Consider the following 20,735-nt stretch of genomic DNA (forward strand, 5'->3'; position numbering starts at 1 on the left):
GAAAATTCTTGATGTATTTCTTATTCATCATAAAAAGATCAAAAATTAGTATTTTCAAATTTTTTCCTATGATCACTATGGATTTTAGAGATAGAGAGATCTTATTCTGTTTGCAATCTTCTAAACAATTTCCTTACAAAATCAAAAGATTCAGATTTATCTCTTAATAGTATATCCTAAATATATCTTGAATAATCATTTATGATGATTATGATATACTTCTTTTCACCAACACTTTCGGTTTGAGTTGGACCTATTAGATCCATGTGCAATAATTCAAGTGGTTTTGATGTCAAAATGTCTGTTGTCTTTTTGTGTTGAGCTTTAGTTTGTTTTCTTTTTTGACATGCTCCACACACTATTGTGTTTGACTATTTGCATATTTAGTAGTCCTTGTACAACTTTTTTTTAGAAATTTTTGATAAATCTCTAAAATTGGTATGACTAAGGTGTTGATGCCAAAGATCAAAATCATCCAATGTTGCCTTGTGACATCCCAAGGTAGCAAAGGTAGAAATTTCATAAGAATTGTTCGAAGTTCTAGTACCTTTCATGATCCATGTACCAACATAATTGTAGATATTTTATTCTCCTTAGAAAACTATACACTATGATTCTCATCACAAAAATCAGCTTATGAGAGTAAGTTAGCTTTAAGGTCATTCACAAACAAAACATTATGAAAAATAGGTAAACCATGAATTTCAATATTTTCTTTACCTTCAATAGTAGCTACGCTTCCATCTTCAAAGGTCACTAAACCATCATTCATGAATTCAAATTTTTTAAATTAACTTTTATCTCCTAACATATTTATAGAACAACCACAATCTAAATACCACAAATTGTTATTCATAGTTTTTAGTGCAATATGTATTACTAAATTTATTTCTTTTTTCTTACTGGCCATTGGCTTTTTATTTTTATTCCGTTAAAATTTAAAATTTTTAGTCTCACAATCTACCTAACTTATTAATTTTTCTTTAAACAGTTTTTTTTACATGTTTTTTTATTCCAGAATGCTGATATATAATAATAAATTTATCATTTAACTTACCTTTTTGAACGTTGTTTGATTTCTTTTCTGGCATGTCCTTAACCATGACAAAAAATAATCCAGTACGAGGAGGCAGATGCAAAAGAATTGTTGATGGAGTTTCCAAGTGTACTTGAACAACACGTAATCTTACAATCGTGACACGTCATGCGCTAAAGCGTTTCTACGTGGACGAAACATCACCTTGTCATCCTTTTCCTTCGTTTTATATTATATATGAGAAAGAAGAAGAAACAGCAGGAGGCGGTGGTCAATCATTCCGTAAGAAATTAAGAAGTGAGAGAGGAAAAAAAAAGGAATGTCAAAATTACTACTACTACTCCACTCTTCCCCTCCTTTTCACTTCACTACAGCTCCAATCCTCCACCACCGTGCCACCACAGTCCTCCGCGCTTCAATTCTCTCCAAAAAACCTCCTAATCTCTCCTCTCTCGCTCTCCTCCGAAAAGCCACTCTATCCTCCTCTTTCCTCTCCCCTTCCTCTTCATTTCGCTGCAGAACCTTCTCTGTCCGCGCTTTTGATTCTGATGATTCCAAAACCGAACAAGAAGAAGAGAAGAAGGATTCTTTTCATGTTAAGAAAAGCGATGGGGATTATCCAAGTGGAGAGTTTGATTTCCAGGAAATTGGAGCTTGGAATCGTTTTCTTGTTAAGCTCAAAATGCTTATTGCTTTCCCTTGGGAACGCGTTCGCAAAGGAAGCGTTTTGACAATGAAATTACGGGGCCAGGTATTAATTTGGTTTACTATAAGCGACGAGGAATGCTTATTGCTTTCTTATGTTTGTTGGTTGTGGTGACAGATATCTGATCAGCTAAAGAGCCGTTTCTCTTCAGGATTGTCATTGCCTCAAATTTGTGAGAATTTTATAAAAGCAGCTTATGATCCTCGGATTTCGGGTATTTATCTTCATATAGATGGGTTGAATTGTGGGTGGGCTAAAGTTGAGGAAATCCGAAGACACATTTTCAATTTCAAGAAATCAGGTCATTTCATTTTCTCAACTGCTTCCTAAATCCCTTTTAAATATGCATTCCAATTAACACACCCCTTTTGTTATATTTGTAGGGAAATTCGTTGTTGCCTACCTCCCTGCTTGTAGGGAGAAAGAGTATTATCTTGCCTCTGCCTGTGACGATCTTTATCTCCCACCCTCTGCTTATTTTTCTTTTTATGGTTTCACTGTTCAAGCAGCTTTTCTTGCAGGTTTGTCGATTTAATTTCTCTATACCAATTTACTTTGTTGTGAAATTGGAAATAAATAAATAAATTAACAAAAAATAATTAAATGATACACTTTTGCATAGTAGAGTTCTTCCCTATTGTGCTTCCATTTTCAATGGCAATGAACAAGAACAACACTGTGAATGATGGTAAGTGGGGGCACATTAGCTTAGAAAAGGAATTGAGAGGGACTGGATGAAAATGTCAAAAGTAAAGGGACCAAAATTGTCATTAACCCTGTGATAATTATATGTAGAGAAGTACTTTTAAACATTTGTGAAATTTTTTTTCCATTTATACAATCAATGTCTTTGGTTCTAAATTTATACTCTTCTTTTGCAGGTGTTTTTGAGAACGTAGGAATTCAACCAGATGTACAACGGATTGGTAAATATAAAAGTGCCGGGGATCAACTTACTCGAAAAAGTATGTCTAAAGAAAATTGTGAGATGCTGACTGCAATTCTTGATAACATCTATGGGAATTGGCTGGATAAAGTTTCTTCGACAAAAGGTTTTTTTTTTTTTTTTTTTTTTTTTTTTTTTTTTTTTTATAATCTTCGGGTTAGACTTGTTGTATTAATTCAAATATACAGTACTAAGCCTTGGTTCCAAACTTTGGGCTTAATTTTATGGTTCTAACTATAAATATATGGGCTTCTGCAAACTTTGTATCAGGAAAGAAAATAGAAGATATGAAGAACTTCATTAATGAAGGTGTCTATAAGATAGAAAGGCTGAAAGAAGAGGGCTTGATAACAAACATGCACTATGATGACGAGGTATAGACTTCATCCTTTGTTGCTGTTTTCTCAAATTTGGGACAAGTACATTCAAAAGAATCGGTTCCTGCTAAATCTTTGCATCACTGCAAATTCATATATACTTGGTAGGGTGAGACTGCCCTTTTCTTCTGGGAGGCTCAGTGATTCTCTCTTTTCGTCCATAGTAGTATTTAAGTTTGTTTGTGATCGCCAAAGGAAAAGGAGCATGTTCTTGTTACATTTGACCCCTCTCAGGAAAGAAATTTGCTCAAACACACAACCGGCATGCAAGTCATTTAAGAGCATACTTATTATCTCTGTGTTGGCCTGCTCTGGACTCAGTCTCCCTATTTCTGGATGCTCTTTGGTGCTACACTTCCGGGTAGTCTTGCCTACAATTGAAAAAACAAAGAACTCCAGTCCAAAATTCTTAATAAATGTTCATTAATTCACGGTTCTATGAATGACACCAGAGGTTGCTCCTTGAAATATGCTTACTATACACAACTTCTAAGTAAACAAAAATGAAGGGCATCCAAGGCATTCTAAATTTCTTACTAAACTTATTTAGTGAGAAAAATGTTGCAGGGAGGGTATATTTATGTGATAGAATTTTGATGCTGTCTTGGTAATACATGAATCATGCACAGGATTTTGATGCTGTCTTAGTAATGCACGAATCATGCACAGGTTATCTCAATGTTGAAAGAGAAAGTTGGGGTGCAAAAGGATAAAGTTCTTCCTATGGTTGATTACAGGTAATCAACTTCTTATTGACAACTTTAGTACTGCAAAACATGCGTCTTCTGGATTACATTGTCTTCCTTTTTTCTCTTTCTATGAAATTCTATCAACTAGACTATCATCTTATCCCAATCACAGTTTATATGATTTTAACATCAAATTATTGGTCCAGCTTTGGGTTGGTTCAAGTCATGTTAGCTCAGCTTTTACAATATTTTTTTTTTTGGTTCATTTTACATTCAGGCGAAAAAGCCTTACTCTATTGTCCGGCTGATATAGATCCTTACATTTCAAGGAAACTCTTGTCAAAACATTTTGTTGCATAAGCTTGAACAGTTCACAAGATTTATGCATATAAAAGTTGAGGAACTACATGTTCTGTAGTGCCATTTATGCCATGCAAATATTCTTTTGAGATGCAGTTTATAGTCATATAAATGTTTGCATTTTCTCGGTGAAATATTTCAGGTGTATGCACTCTTCTACATTTGAAACTTCTCTTTCAGGATTGTTAGATACCTGTTGTTACTTGCAGTTCCCATTTCAGAAATCTCTTAGTATGTGCATGTTGTAGCTCTGCTGTTTCTCTTCAGTAGTACTACCATGTTCTTTTCTTCTTAAAGTGATCTCTCACGTGGCTTCCTATCAATCCTACTGATGTCATCTCTTGCAAGTTGAAAGTACCTGCCAAACTCATATAAGAGCTGCCATTTCCTTTGTAACTGCAGCAAATACTCGCGGGTTAGGAACTGGACTCTTGGTTTAACAGGAGGCAGAGACCTAATAGCCATTATCAGAGCCTCTGGGAGCATCAGTCGTGTGAAGAGTCCATTAAGCTTATCTGGTTCTGGTATCATTGGGGAACAGCTCATTGAGAAGATTCGTCGGGCAAGAGGTATAACTAACCCAACAAGCCCATAATCCAATACATAATTCTTTTTTCTTTTTTTCTTGTCAATGTGCATTCCAGGGTATGTCAACCTTCACATTTCAAAATAATAAAAATATAAATAAATTTATGCTATATAGCTGGACCATATTCTTTAACACAACAGTTACTCTCTTTTTCCATTCTGTGGGCAATTCTCAGAATAAGCCATGATGCTCTCATTTTTCATGGTATCTTGGATATTTTTGGAGAGACATTTGCATCAACTTCCCCTCCTTTCCTTGATTAAGACATAATGTGATGAAATGATGTTAGATCTGCTGTTTTGCATCAGTATTACAGGGGATGAACTGTTCCATGTTTATACTTTCCGTAGAAAACCATCATGTTTGCAGTTAGCATGTTTAGGTATGCAGGAAGAATCACAAACATTGACGCTACAAGACCAGTTAGTTGTGTCTACCTAGGATTTGCTAATAAACCAATATTTCCTTGTAATTATTCACAAAAGTTTCAGTAAAAATAAAAATAAAAGAAGAAAAGAAGATAACATACTGTACTGTTAGTTTGCCTGATTAGTTATCAGCATTTTGGATTTTCAATTGTACAAAATTTTCTGTACAGTGACTTCTGTTTTCTCTCTTCCTTTTTGATGTTTTTTTTTTTTTTTTTTTTCAATTCCTAGAGTCGAAAAAATATAAAGCTGCTATCATCCGAATTGACAGCCCTGGAGGTGATGCCCTCGCATCTGATTTGTAAGTGTTGCTATTTTATACGTACAATATGTGCTAAGCTGATATGTATCACCTTCAGCACGAGGAAAGTTGTTATAAAGTTACACATAAGCTTTCTCAGTGATATGATAAAAAATGTTTCTAGTGCAAGTATGATTAATTTTTCTTTTGGTTATATTCTAAGCATTAGATGCATGTACAAATCCTTGTAGACTGTTTTGGTATCTCTTCTTTTGATTGAAGAAGAAATTTTATGAAGAAAGAGATGGGGAACAATACGGAAACTCCAGACTAGTATGATTCTCAAATACAATATCTTCTGGTGTCATGTAAAGATCTCCTCTGCAAACTTTAGTAACAGACATCTTAAAGAATCTTCACAAATCCCTCTGCCAAAGGAGCGGAGTGGATTTTTATTTTAAAGATTTTGGTTGTTCCCTCCATCCAAAATCACTAGATCATGACATGCATAGCAAAGCATTAGGATTTTCTCTCTCTCCCTCCCATTATCCAAGAAAACCACTGGACCATAACACATATTCTAAAACAATATCTAAAGAATTTCTGTGCTGTTGCAGTTATCAAGTTTTATGTGCAATTAACTGGGCAATCCCTGTTTGACGGGCATATCTTGTCACACTGTTTATGCGTGACAATTCCCTTTTCATTTATATCGAAAACATATATCTTAAAATTTATTATGTTTTTGATATTTATCCAGGAATATACAAAAAGTATCAGATATGGCTAGAAGGCCCAAAAAACTTGTTTAAAAAATTTGGAACAATGAGAAATAGAATATGTCATGGCTCAATAAGTAGGCATCCACAGAAACGTTTCCTTCATAGGCGCAGCTTTGTGATAGAGGTTCCAATGCATGTAATTCCGAGGGTAGAAGGGAATTGAGCATGTGAATGTATTAGTGATTCCATAGCTACCATACTTTTTTCTTACTCATCTCTCCATGCAAAATACCCCCTAAAAGGCCTCTAAACATAAGGTCTTTTCATCACATTCATGCATCTATTTCACCAGTACAGGCTACCAATCTGTATTTCCCAAAATACCTCCTACAGCATGTCTTCAAACCAGGTCAAGGAGTTGTTGAGATGCTTATGTTGCAGGTTGGGTGAAGGGTTTTTGTTTAGATGCTAATCTTGTGGGAAGGAACTTACAACGTTTCATGATGTCAGCGTACGAAGTCATGCTAACAGGGGATTCTTTATTTCTTTTCCCTTGGAAGTGCTCCCTTCCTTCAGGAAAACGTTAATGACAGAATGATGAAAGCCAACAGTACATAAGTATCGACTTTGAGTACTAGTTTAGGCTTCATGTCACTGAAAATTGAGTCTTACACTCGCATCCCTTCAGTCAACAGTAAAGACTAGTACAAGTGAACAAAGACAAGGAACATATATGTTTAGTTTATCTGCTGTGTATTGGAATATAGCTGAATAAGCATAAGAGGGACGCTCCAGATGCCAATGTGGCAACTAAGCATGGTTTTAGCACAATCAGAAATTCTTAAATGAATTTCTATCAGCTTGCATGGTATTGGATTGCCATGTGTCATTGTTGGCAGAGCAGAGAAATTTTCCTGTAGACTATTTGAGGCGAATCTTTTGTTGTTAGGCATGTCAAGATACAGGGCAACTTGTTTATTTTAGCCAATGTGGCAGCTAAGCATGGTTTTAGCACAATCAGAAATTCTTAAATGCATTTCTATCAGCTTGCATGGTATTGGATTGCCATGTGTCATTGTTGGCAGAGCGGAGAAATTTTCCTGTAGACTATTTGAGGCGAATCTTTTGTTGTTAGGCATGTCAAGATACAGGGCAACTTGTTTATTTTAGCCGATATGAATCATCTGTGGATAGATATTATGGATGTAATAATTTGTTCTGTCCTTTTGTTGCTTCAGGATAGAAGGAAAAAAAAATTGAAAACCAACAATGAAAACTTCTTAATTTGATGTTCTTTGTGTACAGAATGTGGAGGGAAATCAGACTTCTGGCTGAATCAAAACCTGTGATTGCATCAATGTCTGATGTAGCAGCAAGTGGAGGATACTATATGGCAATGGCCGCAGATGCCATTGTTGCAGAAAATTTGACCTTAACTGGGTCAATTGGAGTTGTTACAGGTCAATTGGAGCTCTCTCTCTCTCTCTCTCTCTCTCTCTCTCTCTTTTACATATATATATATATATATATATATATAGAAGCTATCCTTGCAAAATGATGAGGTTGGTTTGAATCACACATTCCTTTATACATTCTTTTGGGTTTCAGTCGAATCTTTACTAATGTCTTATGCAGTGTGTTAAAGTAAAAAAAATACATATATCTAAGCTGGTTGTGTCAATTTAACTTCAGCATTGAGATTGGGCATTCTTTTGGATCTTTCTGTTGGTCTTAGTTCATTGAAATTGTTGCTTGCAGGGAAGTTTAGTCTCGGTAAACTGTATGAGAAAATTGGCTTCAACAAGGAGATCATTTCAAGGGGAAAATATGCTGAGCTCCTTGCAGCAGATCAGCGACCTTTAAGGTGAGAGCTTGTGTCCTTGTCATAACGATTGTGGTATGAGTCCTTTAAAAACACTATTGGATGTCTCTGAAACTTGGTTAAGACTAGATCTGAGATAACAGGCGTTGTTTAAACAGCTGTTTTCAACCTTGTGCCTTGCTGGCATATGATACCTCAAAGGCTTCTTTTTTTCCGGAGAAGCTCACAGAATTGTGTCTCTACTACCTGCTGGCTTGTCATTTCATTTTGTGGTATTTGAAGAAAACTTAACTATTGTTGGTTTTTACAGACCAGATGAAGCAGAACTTTTTGCCAAGTCTGCTCAGAATGCTTATGAGCAATTTCGAGACAAGGCAGCATTTTCAAGATCAATGCCAGTATGTTTGATTTTAATGTTTGGTTTAGATGAAATAAAGTTCCTAGAAAAAAAAAAAAGATACAAAGAAGAATGCCTAATTAAAAGGAATGAAAAAGAAATGACAAATGTGCTGCCAGGTGGATAAGATGGAAGAGGTTGCACAAGGCAGAGTCTGGACAGGTCAAGATGCAGCTTCGCGAGGTTTAGTGGATGCAATTGGTGGGTTTTCTCGTGCTGTTGCTATAGCAAAACAGAAGGCCAATATACCCCAGGACAGACAGGTTAGTCTGATTTTTACTTTTGTTATTAGGATGGATCCCTGTGTTGGTTAGCACATATTGAAAGAGAACAAACTAGCTTCAAATTGATTACCACAAGATCTCAATGAGATTCTCCATGATGTAAAAAACTTTTGCCTGTCAGCCTAGTGTCATGAATTTTAGGCCACCGGACACAGGGCTTAATACAAATGAGGTCTACTTGACAGCCCTATCTCAGAAAATACTATACATACAATCAGTAGAGTACATCATGATGCAATACTCGTCTCCCAAATGGATTTTTAAACAGCAAGCAATTGAGTATTAGGACATATTATCAAGGCTAGTCATTAAAATGTCTTTGGTAAAGGTCTAGGAGGTCTTGTTAACTAGAAGAAATGCACAACTAGCAGTTGTTTTACTTCTCCTTTGGTTATTTTATTGTAAGAAATTAGATCATATGTGACTAATAGATACCGGGCATGTTTTCGTATCTTAAGTAAGATCCAACCTGACTCTATAGCTTGCGTTGTGTAGGTAATGCTGGTTGAACTATCAAGACCATCTCCTACGCTACCAGAGATCCTAAGTGGCATAGGAAGTTCGGTGGTTGGTGCAGAAAGAACCTTAAAAGAATTGCTACAAGACTTGGCATTTTCCGAAGGAGTTCAAGCCCGGATGGATGGTATTCTATTCCAGGGACTGGAGGAGGCTTCTTATGACAATCCCATCCTAACTTTGATAAAAGATTACCTTGGTTCTCTCTGACCCTACATCTCTACCTTCATCTTGATTTCCCTGAATTTACCTTACTGTTTATCGTTTCCATGTTTCTATAAATGGTCTGGTGATTGAAGGATAGCTGGTCCTTTTATAAATATTGGTTTACAGATTCTTGTAAAATTGGGATCATCCAACTCGTCTCTGTTTTGGTGGTTTGGATCAGCAGATGTCTTGAGAGAAACAAATGATTTCCAAAGATACAGGGACCTATCTCGGTAGGATTAGCAGTGAGAGGTCCGCTGTATGTTTTGCTTTTTCTCCCCAGGGTCAAATGTAAAGAACTTATTTACATGTTCAGGTTATAGAAGAATCAAAGATCAGAGCTTCCAACACCTCACGTGTTATTATTTCCTCAGGGATCAACATTTTTTATTCCCTTGCTTTCACGGTGCTAGTTATGCAGAGCCATGGTATGTGTGTTTATATGTACGTTTTAAATTTTGAAAGTAAACAATAACAAATCATAACTTTGACCCGTTGGACTTTTAAAATACATTTTGATCCCTAAATCTTATGACTCTGTAATTAGGTCCCTAAATCTTATTATTATTATTATTATTATTGAAATCTTGATATATTTACTTAAGTCTTAAAATGTGGAAGAAATTACTTGTTGCGCTAATCAATCTTAAAGCTATCCATACGAAGTTCAAAATACTGATTTTGGTAGACCTTAGCCAATAAAAAGAGAGTCTAATTGATTGATTAAACTACAAGAATTGATCATCTAATTTAAATATTGATATAATCTATTTTTACCTCAATTTATTTTTCAGAATAGTTGAAATATTTTTAAGAACATCAAAAAACAAGAACATTTAAAATATATATATTTTAAAGTTGGCTGGTCAAAATCTTTTAGGTGATCAATTTTTAATGAGTGTAATTAAATAAAGATTGATTATAATTGAAAGAATTAAATGATTGAGGACCAAAATTGTGTAGAATTAACTAAGTGAAATCAAAAGCTCTAGATTTATTTTTATTATCTCTGCAACTTAAGTTTTATTCTTTACTACTTTTAATTTATTTTTGTCAAACGCTTTAGTTTAATTTAGATAGTTAATTTTATAAAATTTCAATTTAATTTCTAAAAAATAATTAATTTGATAAATTTCATTGAATAGCATTATTTGTCCTTGTGTGTTCTTTTCTTTATAAAGACTTTACTACTTGTTATAATTTTGTTCACTTGTAAATATTATCAAACCATAGAGCTCTAAAAGGTTTTGGCTATGAAAACCCAAACTGAGTTGCAATTAAAGTATAAGAGCTTGAAAGGATAGGATCTAGTTTATGAATACTGAGATGGAGTTAGCTAGAGCTAAAGAGGATATGGTCGTGCTACATATTATATCAAGGATTTTAAAACTAAGTTGAAAGCTAAAAAGAATAGGATAAAAAGCTGAACTCAAATTTGATCAAAATAGAAAATAAGATGAATTTGAAAAAAAAAAAGTACATTGGTACATAATGCTCAATGACCCATTTACAGGTATAATACAATAAAATGATAGAAGAAGTACATAATAAGAAATTGTTGATGCATTTCTTCCATAAGAGTTTGAGTGGCATTGTTCTAAATTGGTATATGAAGTTGGATAACATTAACATCAAAAGATGGAAAGACCTGGAGGATGCATTTTTTAAACAATACTAGTTCAATATGGATGTAGCCCCATACATGTCAAGCCTATAAAGCATGGAGAAAAATCTAAAAGAATCAATTTGAGAGTACGCCCAGTGATGGCATGAAGTGGAAACTCAGATACATCCCTCTTTATTGGATAAGGGAAATGATCAACTTGTTCTCTAGTACCTTGAAAGCCTCTTATTTTGAAAATCTTATTGGAAGTTCAACATAGTATTTCACTAATGTAGTAATTGTACCTGAAAGAATAGAAAAAAGCTAAAGAATAGAAAAAGCTATTAAAACTAGAGCAAGCTAGAAAATATTCATTGGTAGAAGGAGGATGCAAAAGCCAATAATATTGAGAGTGGAAATTACTACAACAAGAAAAGAAATTAGTAAAGCCACACTAGCAATTTCAATTTATAATACCACCATGGGTAACTAATCAGTCCTTTTTCTTGGTATCAGTAACAATTGTCAATTAGAGTATATCAAGGCATAATCATAATCAACCTACCTATTTATGGAATGATTATAGTTGTAAATATTTTGTGATTTGCTATATATTTAGCTTCCTATTTAGTTAGGTAGAATTGATGTAATTGCTGAAATTCAACCATGTAATTAGTTAAAACATTGTTATATAATGAGTAGAACCCTCGTAAAGAGGGCATTGAAAACAATTGACATGGTATTAGAGTCAAGCTTGAATTTGATTTTTTAGGTCAATTTCTTTTGTGACTATGAGAGCTGTTGCGTTAACTTAGGCTATTTTCTTTGGTTTTTGGAATCTCTAGAAATTAAAGGTTCATTGTGGTGTGACTTTTATGGTAGTTGTGCTAGATAGATTGTATTGCACACACTATTTCTTCTCTTTCTAGGGAAAACAATTGTTTTGGGCTTACTCTCTTTGTGCTGGGTTGTTTAAGCTTTACTAGTTGCTATTTTTTTTTTAATCTTGTACTTTTTTGGTTGTGTTATAGGAATCATGACTACCAACTCAGATTCTTGTGGTGTGCAGTTCACAAGTAAAAATTATAGTACTTAGGAATTTCAATTCATTGTATTTGTTATGGGAAAGGAGTTACGGGGCCATATTGATGGAAGTGACAAAACTCCAACTGAGCTTTCTAAATTGGCTTAATGGCAGGTCAAAGATGCTAGAATCATGTCATTAATCTTAGGATTTATTGATCCTCATATTCTGCTAAATCTAAGGCCATACAAAACTACTAAAAATATGTGGGAATTTTTAAAGAAAGTTTATGATCAAAACAACATAGCATGACGTTTTCAGTTGGAATATGAGATTGCCAAATACATTCAGGGCGATCTCTCAATTCAAGATTATTTTTCTGGATTTCAGAACTTATGAAGTGAATTTACAGACATGGTTTATGCTAAGGTGCCAGATGCATCTCTCTCAGCTGTTCAGGAAGTTTATGAACAGAGTAAGAGAGACTAACTTTTGATGAAATTACAGCCTGAATTCGAGGTAACTTGCTCTAATTTGATGAACCACGATCCTTCTCCTTCATTGGATGTATGTTTTGGAGAATTAATTTGGGAGGAACAACATTTTGCAACATAAGCCAAATTTTAACAAGATAATATGACATCTAATGTCATGGGATATGCAACTTTTGGGAAAGGAAGGGGAAGAGATATGATGAAGGTTCAATGATTCAATTGCAAGGAGTGGGCATATTGTTGCCTACTATTAAAAAAAATCTTGCAATTACTACAATAAGCCAAACCATATTATTAAAGAATGTTTTATTCATCCCCAGAACTGTCAAGCTCATGCTTATCAGACTACAGTTGGTTCTTCTTTTGTTGGTCCTTCTACAATTGGTAATCAATATGTTCTTACTCCAAAGATGGTTCAACATTATTATGTTAGCCTTTTCTGCCTTAGGGCTCTAAGGTAATGATACTACTGCATCTCAATCTTGGCTTGTTAATTATGCTACATCTAATCATATGACTAGATAACACTCTTTGCAATGTTTGCCCTTATCATAGTTCATCTTAAATTTAGGTAACTAATATGAGTCATTTAGCTATTGATGAAGTTAGGGTTATTAATTCTTCTTTCAGAGATGTTTATGTATCTCTTGAACTTTCTATTAGTTTTATCCGAGTAAGCTAGTTAATTGATGATAACTGTGATGTTTATTTTTCTCGTGATGGTTGTCTTGTACATGATCAGGTGTCGGGGAAGACAATCACAAAGGAGCTTAAAGTTAGAAGACTTTTTTCGTTGCACTTTTCCATTCCTACTTTATCTTTGGCTTGTATGATAGTTAATTATTAGAGTGGAATATGGCACAAACATTTGGGTCATCCAAACTCTATTGTTTTGTCTCATATGTTAAGTTCTAGTTTGTTAGGCAATAAAGAAAATGTTTCTAAAGCTTTATCATTTGATTGTTCAGTATGCAAACTTGGTAAAAGTAAAACTCTCTCATTTCCTTCTCATGGTAGTCGTGCTGTAAAATGCTTTGATATTGTGCATAGTGATATTTGGGGTATTTCTCCTGTGATTTCTCATGCGTAATATAAATATTTGTGATCTTTATTGATGATTTAAATCGATATACTTGGGTATATTTTCATTAGTCCAAATCTGAGGTCTTGTCTGCTTTTCAAACATTTGTAACATATATTGAGAACCAATTTTCTATAAGTATTAAGATTTTAAGGTCTGATTTTAGTGGGAAATACATGTCTTACGAGTTTCATAATTTCTTACACCATAAAGGCATTTTGTCTCAACACTCCTATCCTAATACCCCACAACAACATAATATGGTTGAACTTAAGAATTGTCATTTATTGGATGTTGTTTGCACCTTATTGCTTGAGTCTTCCTTTTCTCCTAAATTCTGGGTTGAGGTATTATCTACTGCAGTTTACCTAATTAATAGACTACCCTCTTAGGTCTTGAATTTTGATTCTTCTTATCTTCATTTTCATCATTAGCATCATGGCTATCTTAATTTGCACACTTTTGGATATGCTTGTTTTGTTCATTTATCACCTCGTGAATGACATAAACTTTTTACTCAGTCTGTTAAATGTGTCATTATAGGTTATAATATTTCTCACAAAGGCTATGTATGCTATGACCCTGATTCTAACAAATTTTATACTTCTCCTAATGTTGTTTTCTTTGAAAATGAATATTACTTTTCTACGAATGTTCAATCCTTACCTGAGCTCAATGTTCTTCCTTGTTATGATGAATTGTCTCCTCCTGAACAGATCAAACTTGAAATTGTCTATACTCAACATCAACCAACTTTACCCTTTCTTGATTTTGATTCTTTCTCCACACCTAATCTAATGCCATCTAGCCTTCTAAGCATGACATAACTTTTACATCTAGTCCTCGACACTCTACACAAATATCACACCCTCCTGATCGGTATGGTTTTAATGCTACTTTAACTTTTATTTATATTCCTACCTGTTTTTATAAGGTTGTTAAACATGAATGCTGGCGGAAAGCAATGGATGAGAAACTTAGGGCTCTCCAAGACAACCTTACATGGGATGTAGTTCATTGCCCATCTATTATTAAGCCTATTGGTTGTAAATGGGTTTACTCAATCAAGCTTTGCTTCGATGGAAATCTAGACAGGTATTGTAAATGGGTTTACTCGATCAAGCTTCGCTCCGAAATCTAGACAAGTACAAGGTATGATTAGTTTCACTTGGGAACAAGTAAGAATATGGAGTAAACTATGAGAAGACTTTTGCTCTGGTTGCCAAGATGACTGTAGTGCGTACAATTCTTTCTATTGCAGCTTCACAAGGCTGGCCACCTCATCAAATGGATGTCAAAAATGCATTTCTTCATGGTGACCTTAATGAGAAAATTTGCATGGCTCTTCCACCTTGTTTTTCCTTCTATGGGTTAAAATAGACACCTTAAGCATGGTTTGACAAGTTTGACTGAAACCATCAGTTACCACAACAAGTAAATAATCAATCCTTATTCCCTCATTTTTTTTTTTTAATTTTCAGCTTTTATTGCTTTCAGAGTTGTTAACACAATACAACTTATAACATCATTGCAAAGTACTTAATTTAAACTAGTTATTTCGGTTTTGAACACCTAATTACAACTTGAGAATGTTTGGCTCCTCTTACTCTCTATCTAACTCTAGCAATCTCCCCTGTATCAACAAGATTTTCAAACCATTATAAACATATCAAATCAACCTAGAAACCATGTTCTGACTCTTATTTAACACATGTTTACAAATTAACAACAAAGTAAATTCATAAGATTCAACACACATCCTTACTTTCCAATATTCCTATCATTTATCAAAACCTAAATCTATTATTTACTCAAGGTATATTCATTTGTTCACACAATAATGCACAACCATACATTTAAACACATCAATTAGTGTTACACCCGGACATCGCGACGACCTTAAAAAGATATTAATCTTGATGGAAAAAGAGCAGACACATGGCGTCTTGTTCTTTTAGGGAAAAAGATCTTATTTAAGGAGTCGCGCACCTAGTATTATGGTCACTAGGAACCTTAATTGGTCAACATAGATTTTATGGCTCGGGACTAGTTACGTAAAATGGAAGATATTATCACCCCTTAAACGTTCTGCCTGAGGTAGACTACATTGCTGGTTTTGTCTTAAATTTCTAAACGTTTATAAGTTTATGCTATGATAGTCTGCTTATAATATTCTCGACTCTGACGCCAACGAATATTCAATTACAGATATTTTCCAACTTAGCATTGGTAAATATTACGTAGCTATAAAAAAATTTAGATCAATATTTTTATTCCTAACTCTAGCATTAGTGAATAAACAAATATAATAAATTAATTTTTTTACACATGCACATATATATTTTTTATTTTTTTAGCTAAAAAAATAAAATACAATAAAATAAAAATTAATTTAAATCAGTATTTTTAATCTTGACTCTGGCGTTAGTGAATAAACCAATAAAATAAATTTATATTATTTTTATTCATGCATACATATATTTTATTTTTTATTTTTATTTTTTTTTCTGGGCCCAGCCAGCCTGGCCCGGTCACTAGCCCAAGCCATTGACCTGGCTGGGCAATAGAGGACACGCATGATTTACATCACGCGTGTTTAACCAGGTGAAGAAGTTAACTTAGAATGCAATGAGTTATAATCTCAAAATGAACAATAAATCGTGATTAAAATGAAATGCAAAGAATGCAAAGTTTACTCACCTGATAACTTTGAAAAAGAAAACATAAGGGAAGACTGGCCTGCTGAACGCTTTTCTCCTTCTTTCTTCTTCGTTCTTGTTATTCTGTGAATGGTTTGTTCTCTTGCTTCTGGTATTTTATTTATCTTCTTTGCTCCCTCTAGTATGTTTTTGTTCATTTGTTGTTTGTGGCTGCAGAAGTTATGAAGGAACTCTGCCTTCCCTTTCCTTTGCTTTAACCTGCCCCTATCTTCCCCTGAGTTTTCTTTTTATTGTTCGTCTGGTTTCCTCCTTTGTTTTTTTTTGTATGTTATGCTTGAATTCTGGGACTAAACCAAAGCTGGGTTTAGCTCTCTGTTTTATTCCTTTTGTGTTCTTTTTTTTTCCCCTTTCTCTGTTTCGTTTCGTTCCCCTTGGCTTTTTTCGTGTTCTCACCCCTCAGTTTTTTGTTCTTGGTCGCCCTCCCTCTCTCTGTTTTCTTGCTCTCGTTCTATCTGTTTCCTGTGTTTTTTTCTTTTCTTCGTCTCCTTGGTTCTGCTCTTTTTTCCCTTCTAATCGTCCTTATGACCTTTTGTTCTCTGGCTTTTATAGCCAGATAACAATGTCGTTTCTTCCAACCATTGATTGCAGGTGTAATGGTGGCGGTGGGCATCCATTGAAGAAGATGAATAGTGCATCCCCACAGACAGCGTCGTTTTGGTGTTAATGATTATTTGTGTTTTGGCCTTTGAAGTTTTAACATTTTTGTAATTAAGCCCCTAGTTAAATTATAATTGGACCCCTGCATTTTGAAGACTTTTACAAGTTAGTCCTTAGACTTTAATATGTTGCAATTGTGCCCCCAATTAACCCCAAACTTTGGTATTTCTTCAATTAAGTCCCTGCTTTCATTAATTAAATTAATTTCAAGCTCAATTAAGTCTCAAAACGTATCAATTCTCCAATTAAACCTTTGATTTGATTAATTAAATTAATTCCAAGCTCAATTATGTCTCAAAACTTATCAATGCTCCAATTAAGCCCTTGATTTGATTAATTAAACTAGTTAAGAGTTTAATTAAATCTTTAAACTTTCAATCATGTTGCCCTTAACCCAAATTTTAATTCATTCTTCATTTATTTTATTTTTACTTGTTTTTCATCATTTTCACTAAATAAAATAATAATAATAATTAAAATAAAAGGATAAAAAATTAGGTTATGACAATTAGCATTCACATACCTAATATAGCCAATTTCCTCATTTTAATATGCCTTTTTTATATAACACTTTAACCCATTTGACCTAACCCTTTTAATGCATGTTAGATCACCATAAAACATTGATTGTCAACACAAATTCAGTTCGACAACTCATATTCTTTTTTTTTCTTTTTATCTTGTATTTGTTTACTAAAATTAACATATAAGTTTCAAGGCATTTATTTCCTTTTTCTTTATTCTAGATTTTTTTTAACATGTTCAAATTCAAGTTTCAATAATAATTTGAAACAACAATCCACACAAAAAACCATTTTCCTATCATTCTCCCATATGCTGAAACTACACCTATAGTAAAGAAGATGAAAATACACCAAAGAATTATTGATCAAACTGCAATTCTCATTGATTGATAGAAAAAGTACATCAGGCATAATATTTCTTTACAATATCATAGTTTACAGGTCTAGACAAATATTCTCCATCGATATTGGTTAAGAACAATGCTCTTCTAGAACAAAGCCCTTTTCACCACAAATGATCCTTTATAGTCTGGTGCCCGTTTACTCTAATCTTCTCTCGATGCTAGTGAGATCTTCTTCAATAATAGGTCTCTTTCTTTAAACACTCTTGGCTTGACCTTCTTGTTGTATGCTTTAGCCATTTTTTTTTTTTGATCAAATGTTAGAATGTTATAGATAAAAAAGATAGACCAGCCAAAAATAGCAAGCCTATAGAATAGAAATACAGATTTACAAGCTGGCGGGAACAGCTTCCCAGCTAGCCCAAAAGGAATACAACAAAAGAAAAATATCCATCGGTTATTACAGTAGCCCAATCAGTGCAGGAGCCAGGAATAACCGAACCAATAGCTGAACACCCTAACCAATTACAATGAAAACAAAATAAAGAGCGCCTAAGGCAAAAGCTGGATTCCACGTGAACACCATCTGCATGGGACATACAGCCAATGCAGCAGAGAAGCCAAAAATTATCAAAGAAATCAAGGGCGCCACAGGAGTGTAGTGGAGGGCCCAGCAATAAATGAAACACGAAGAAAGCATGCAAATAAACATAGCTTTCACAATGCACCCCAAGAAGCCATGCAGAACAACACAGCGAACAAGAGAGCCATACACCCAACAAAGAGAGCAACCTATGATGCCAGGTGATCACCCGACAACCAATTGGAAGTGGTCCTTTTCATGAAAATGAAACACAGTATAAAACAAAATTTGGAATCTCCTGAACATGGCTTCAACTTCTCTGGATTTAGCATCAAAGACCCGTTTGTTTCTTTCTTCCCAGATAAGATACACAGTGATACCCAATGAAACTCTGCGCATCCGTGAGACAAGATTGGACCTCTTGGGAAATAACCCACGAAGTGCACTGGAGATGGACAACATCCTCTTGCCAATTCGAAGCCAATATTTTATACTACCCCACAACCTGCCCGTCCAGTTACAAGCGAAAAAAAAATGAGCATGAGTCTCAGCTTCACACCAACAGAAGTCACAAGAGGGGTCAGTCGGGATGAACTACAACCTGTCTCGAGTTTTAAGTTTACCCATGGCCGCCAACCATAATATAAAGCTGTATTTTGGAAGTGACCACTGCTCCCAGACAACACGACCCCATGGGACTGTTGAACCAACCGGCCTGAAGAAATCATAGGCATGAGCAAGAAAAGGACCTGCAGAATTAGACCAGTTTCTCATTAAGGAGACACACTCCACCTCTGAGCCCCCACTTTGTTGAGAGATAACATCCCGAACCGTGATGATGGCTTTCCACAAAAGGGAAGAAGAGTGATGCACCTGGACAGACCAAATGGAGCCATTACTCAAATAAAAATGGTGTATCCAACGAATCCAAACCGAGTCCGATTTAAGATGAATATGCCACAGCTGCTTACTGAGAAAACTTCGGTGGCGGGCATGGAGATCAAACAATCCCAGACCACCCTCATTTTTAGGAAAATATACAGTCTTCCATGCAACAATGGCAGAGGATCCATGGCAGGCATCGCCAGTCTAGAGGAAATTTCTGCAAATGCTTATTACTTGCTTCAGCACAATAGCAGGGACAGGGAATATATTCAACCAGAACTGAACTTTCCCAAATAAAACCGATTGGAGGAGCTCCAAGCGCCCTGCATATGTAAGATATCTACCCATCCAGCCTTGGATTGACGATTGCAGGTCCTGCAGAAGCGGGGTGAATTTGCTAGCAAGCAGCCTATGCGGGCTAAGTGGGACTTCAAGGTAGGTAAAAGGAAACTCCCCTTCTCTGAAGCCGGTGGCTGAGAGAATAGCAAGCTTTTGCACAAAACTAACGCCCCCAAAGAAAATGAACGATTTCTGCGGGTTAATGTGCAAACCCGAGGTCCGGCCAAAGAGTGTAAGTTGCTGGAGAAAACAAGAGACTGATGAGAGGTCCCCACGAGAAAGAAGAAGGACATCGTCTGCAAAGGCAAGGTGAGTGATACCCTGAACTGCACATTTGGGATGATATCGGAACCCATCCTGCTGAGAAGCTAGAGAGAGCATCCTTGAAAAATGTTCCATACAACATATGAAAATATACGGAGACAAGGGATCACCTTGACGAACCCCATTGTGACCCGAAAAGAAACCATGAATATCTCCATTTACAGCTACTAAGTAAGATGCAGAGGAAATACACTGCATTACAAGCAAAACAAAGTGAGCAGGGAAGCCAAGGTGACAGAGAAGACTTTCCAAGAAATCCCATTGCACAGAATCGAAAGCCTTCTTGAAATCCACTTTCAACAAGCAACGGGGAGAAGAACGTTTCCTATAATATTGGCGGAGAAGTTCCTGAACCAGATTTATATTGTCGCTCATATATCTCCCACCCAAGAAAGCATTTTGCATGGGGCTGACGATTTCTTGAAGAGCTTGAGCAAGTCGGCCAGCTAAGATCTTGGACAACACTTTGTAAATTACATTACAACAGGAGATAGGTCTGTAATCTGAGGGGGAGGATACATTCCCAAATTTGGGAACCAAGGCAATGATGGAGTGGCTCACTTGTTTGAGCAGCCGTCCAGTATGAAAGAAGTCTTGAATGGCAGCATAGAAGTCCCCACCAACTATAAGCCAAGCTTCCTTGAAGAAGAAGGAGGAATACCCGTCTGGACCTGGGGCTTTTTCATTAGCAATACTGAAGACAGCTTGACGAATATCATCCTGAGAAACTGGGGATAAGAGAGAACCCTGGAAGTGAGATGGGAGGCACGGACCACACTGAATTATATTACTGTCAAGGGGGATGGTAGACTTCGAAGTACCCAGCAACTGTTGATAATA

General features: G+C 35.3%; 1 protein-coding gene across 1 annotated transcript; it reads left to right on the top strand.

The window, feature by feature from the left end:
- Window positions 1-1,280: 1,280 nt before the first annotated feature.
- On the top strand, window positions 1,281-9,670 carry LOC118037341 (serine protease SPPA, chloroplastic). Its single transcript, XM_035043298.2, has 13 exons — window positions 1,281-1,787; window positions 1,860-2,043; window positions 2,126-2,263; window positions 2,624-2,794; window positions 2,959-3,062; window positions 3,735-3,802; window positions 4,517-4,683; window positions 5,363-5,432; window positions 7,400-7,554; window positions 7,853-7,958; window positions 8,227-8,314; window positions 8,433-8,576; window positions 9,093-9,670. Exons 1-13 carry the CDS (start codon window positions 1,356-1,358, stop codon window positions 9,321-9,323), a joined length of 2,058 nt encoding a protein of 685 aa, XP_034899189.1. The 5' UTR covers window positions 1,281-1,355; the 3' UTR covers window positions 9,324-9,670.
- The last annotated feature ends 11,065 nt before the right edge of the window (window positions 9,671-20,735 follow it).

Source organism: Populus alba, chromosome 15 (assembly GCF_005239225.2).
Source record: "Populus alba chromosome 15, ASM523922v2, whole genome shotgun sequence".
Classification (NCBI taxonomy): Eukaryota; Viridiplantae; Streptophyta; class Magnoliopsida; order Malpighiales; family Salicaceae; genus Populus; species Populus alba.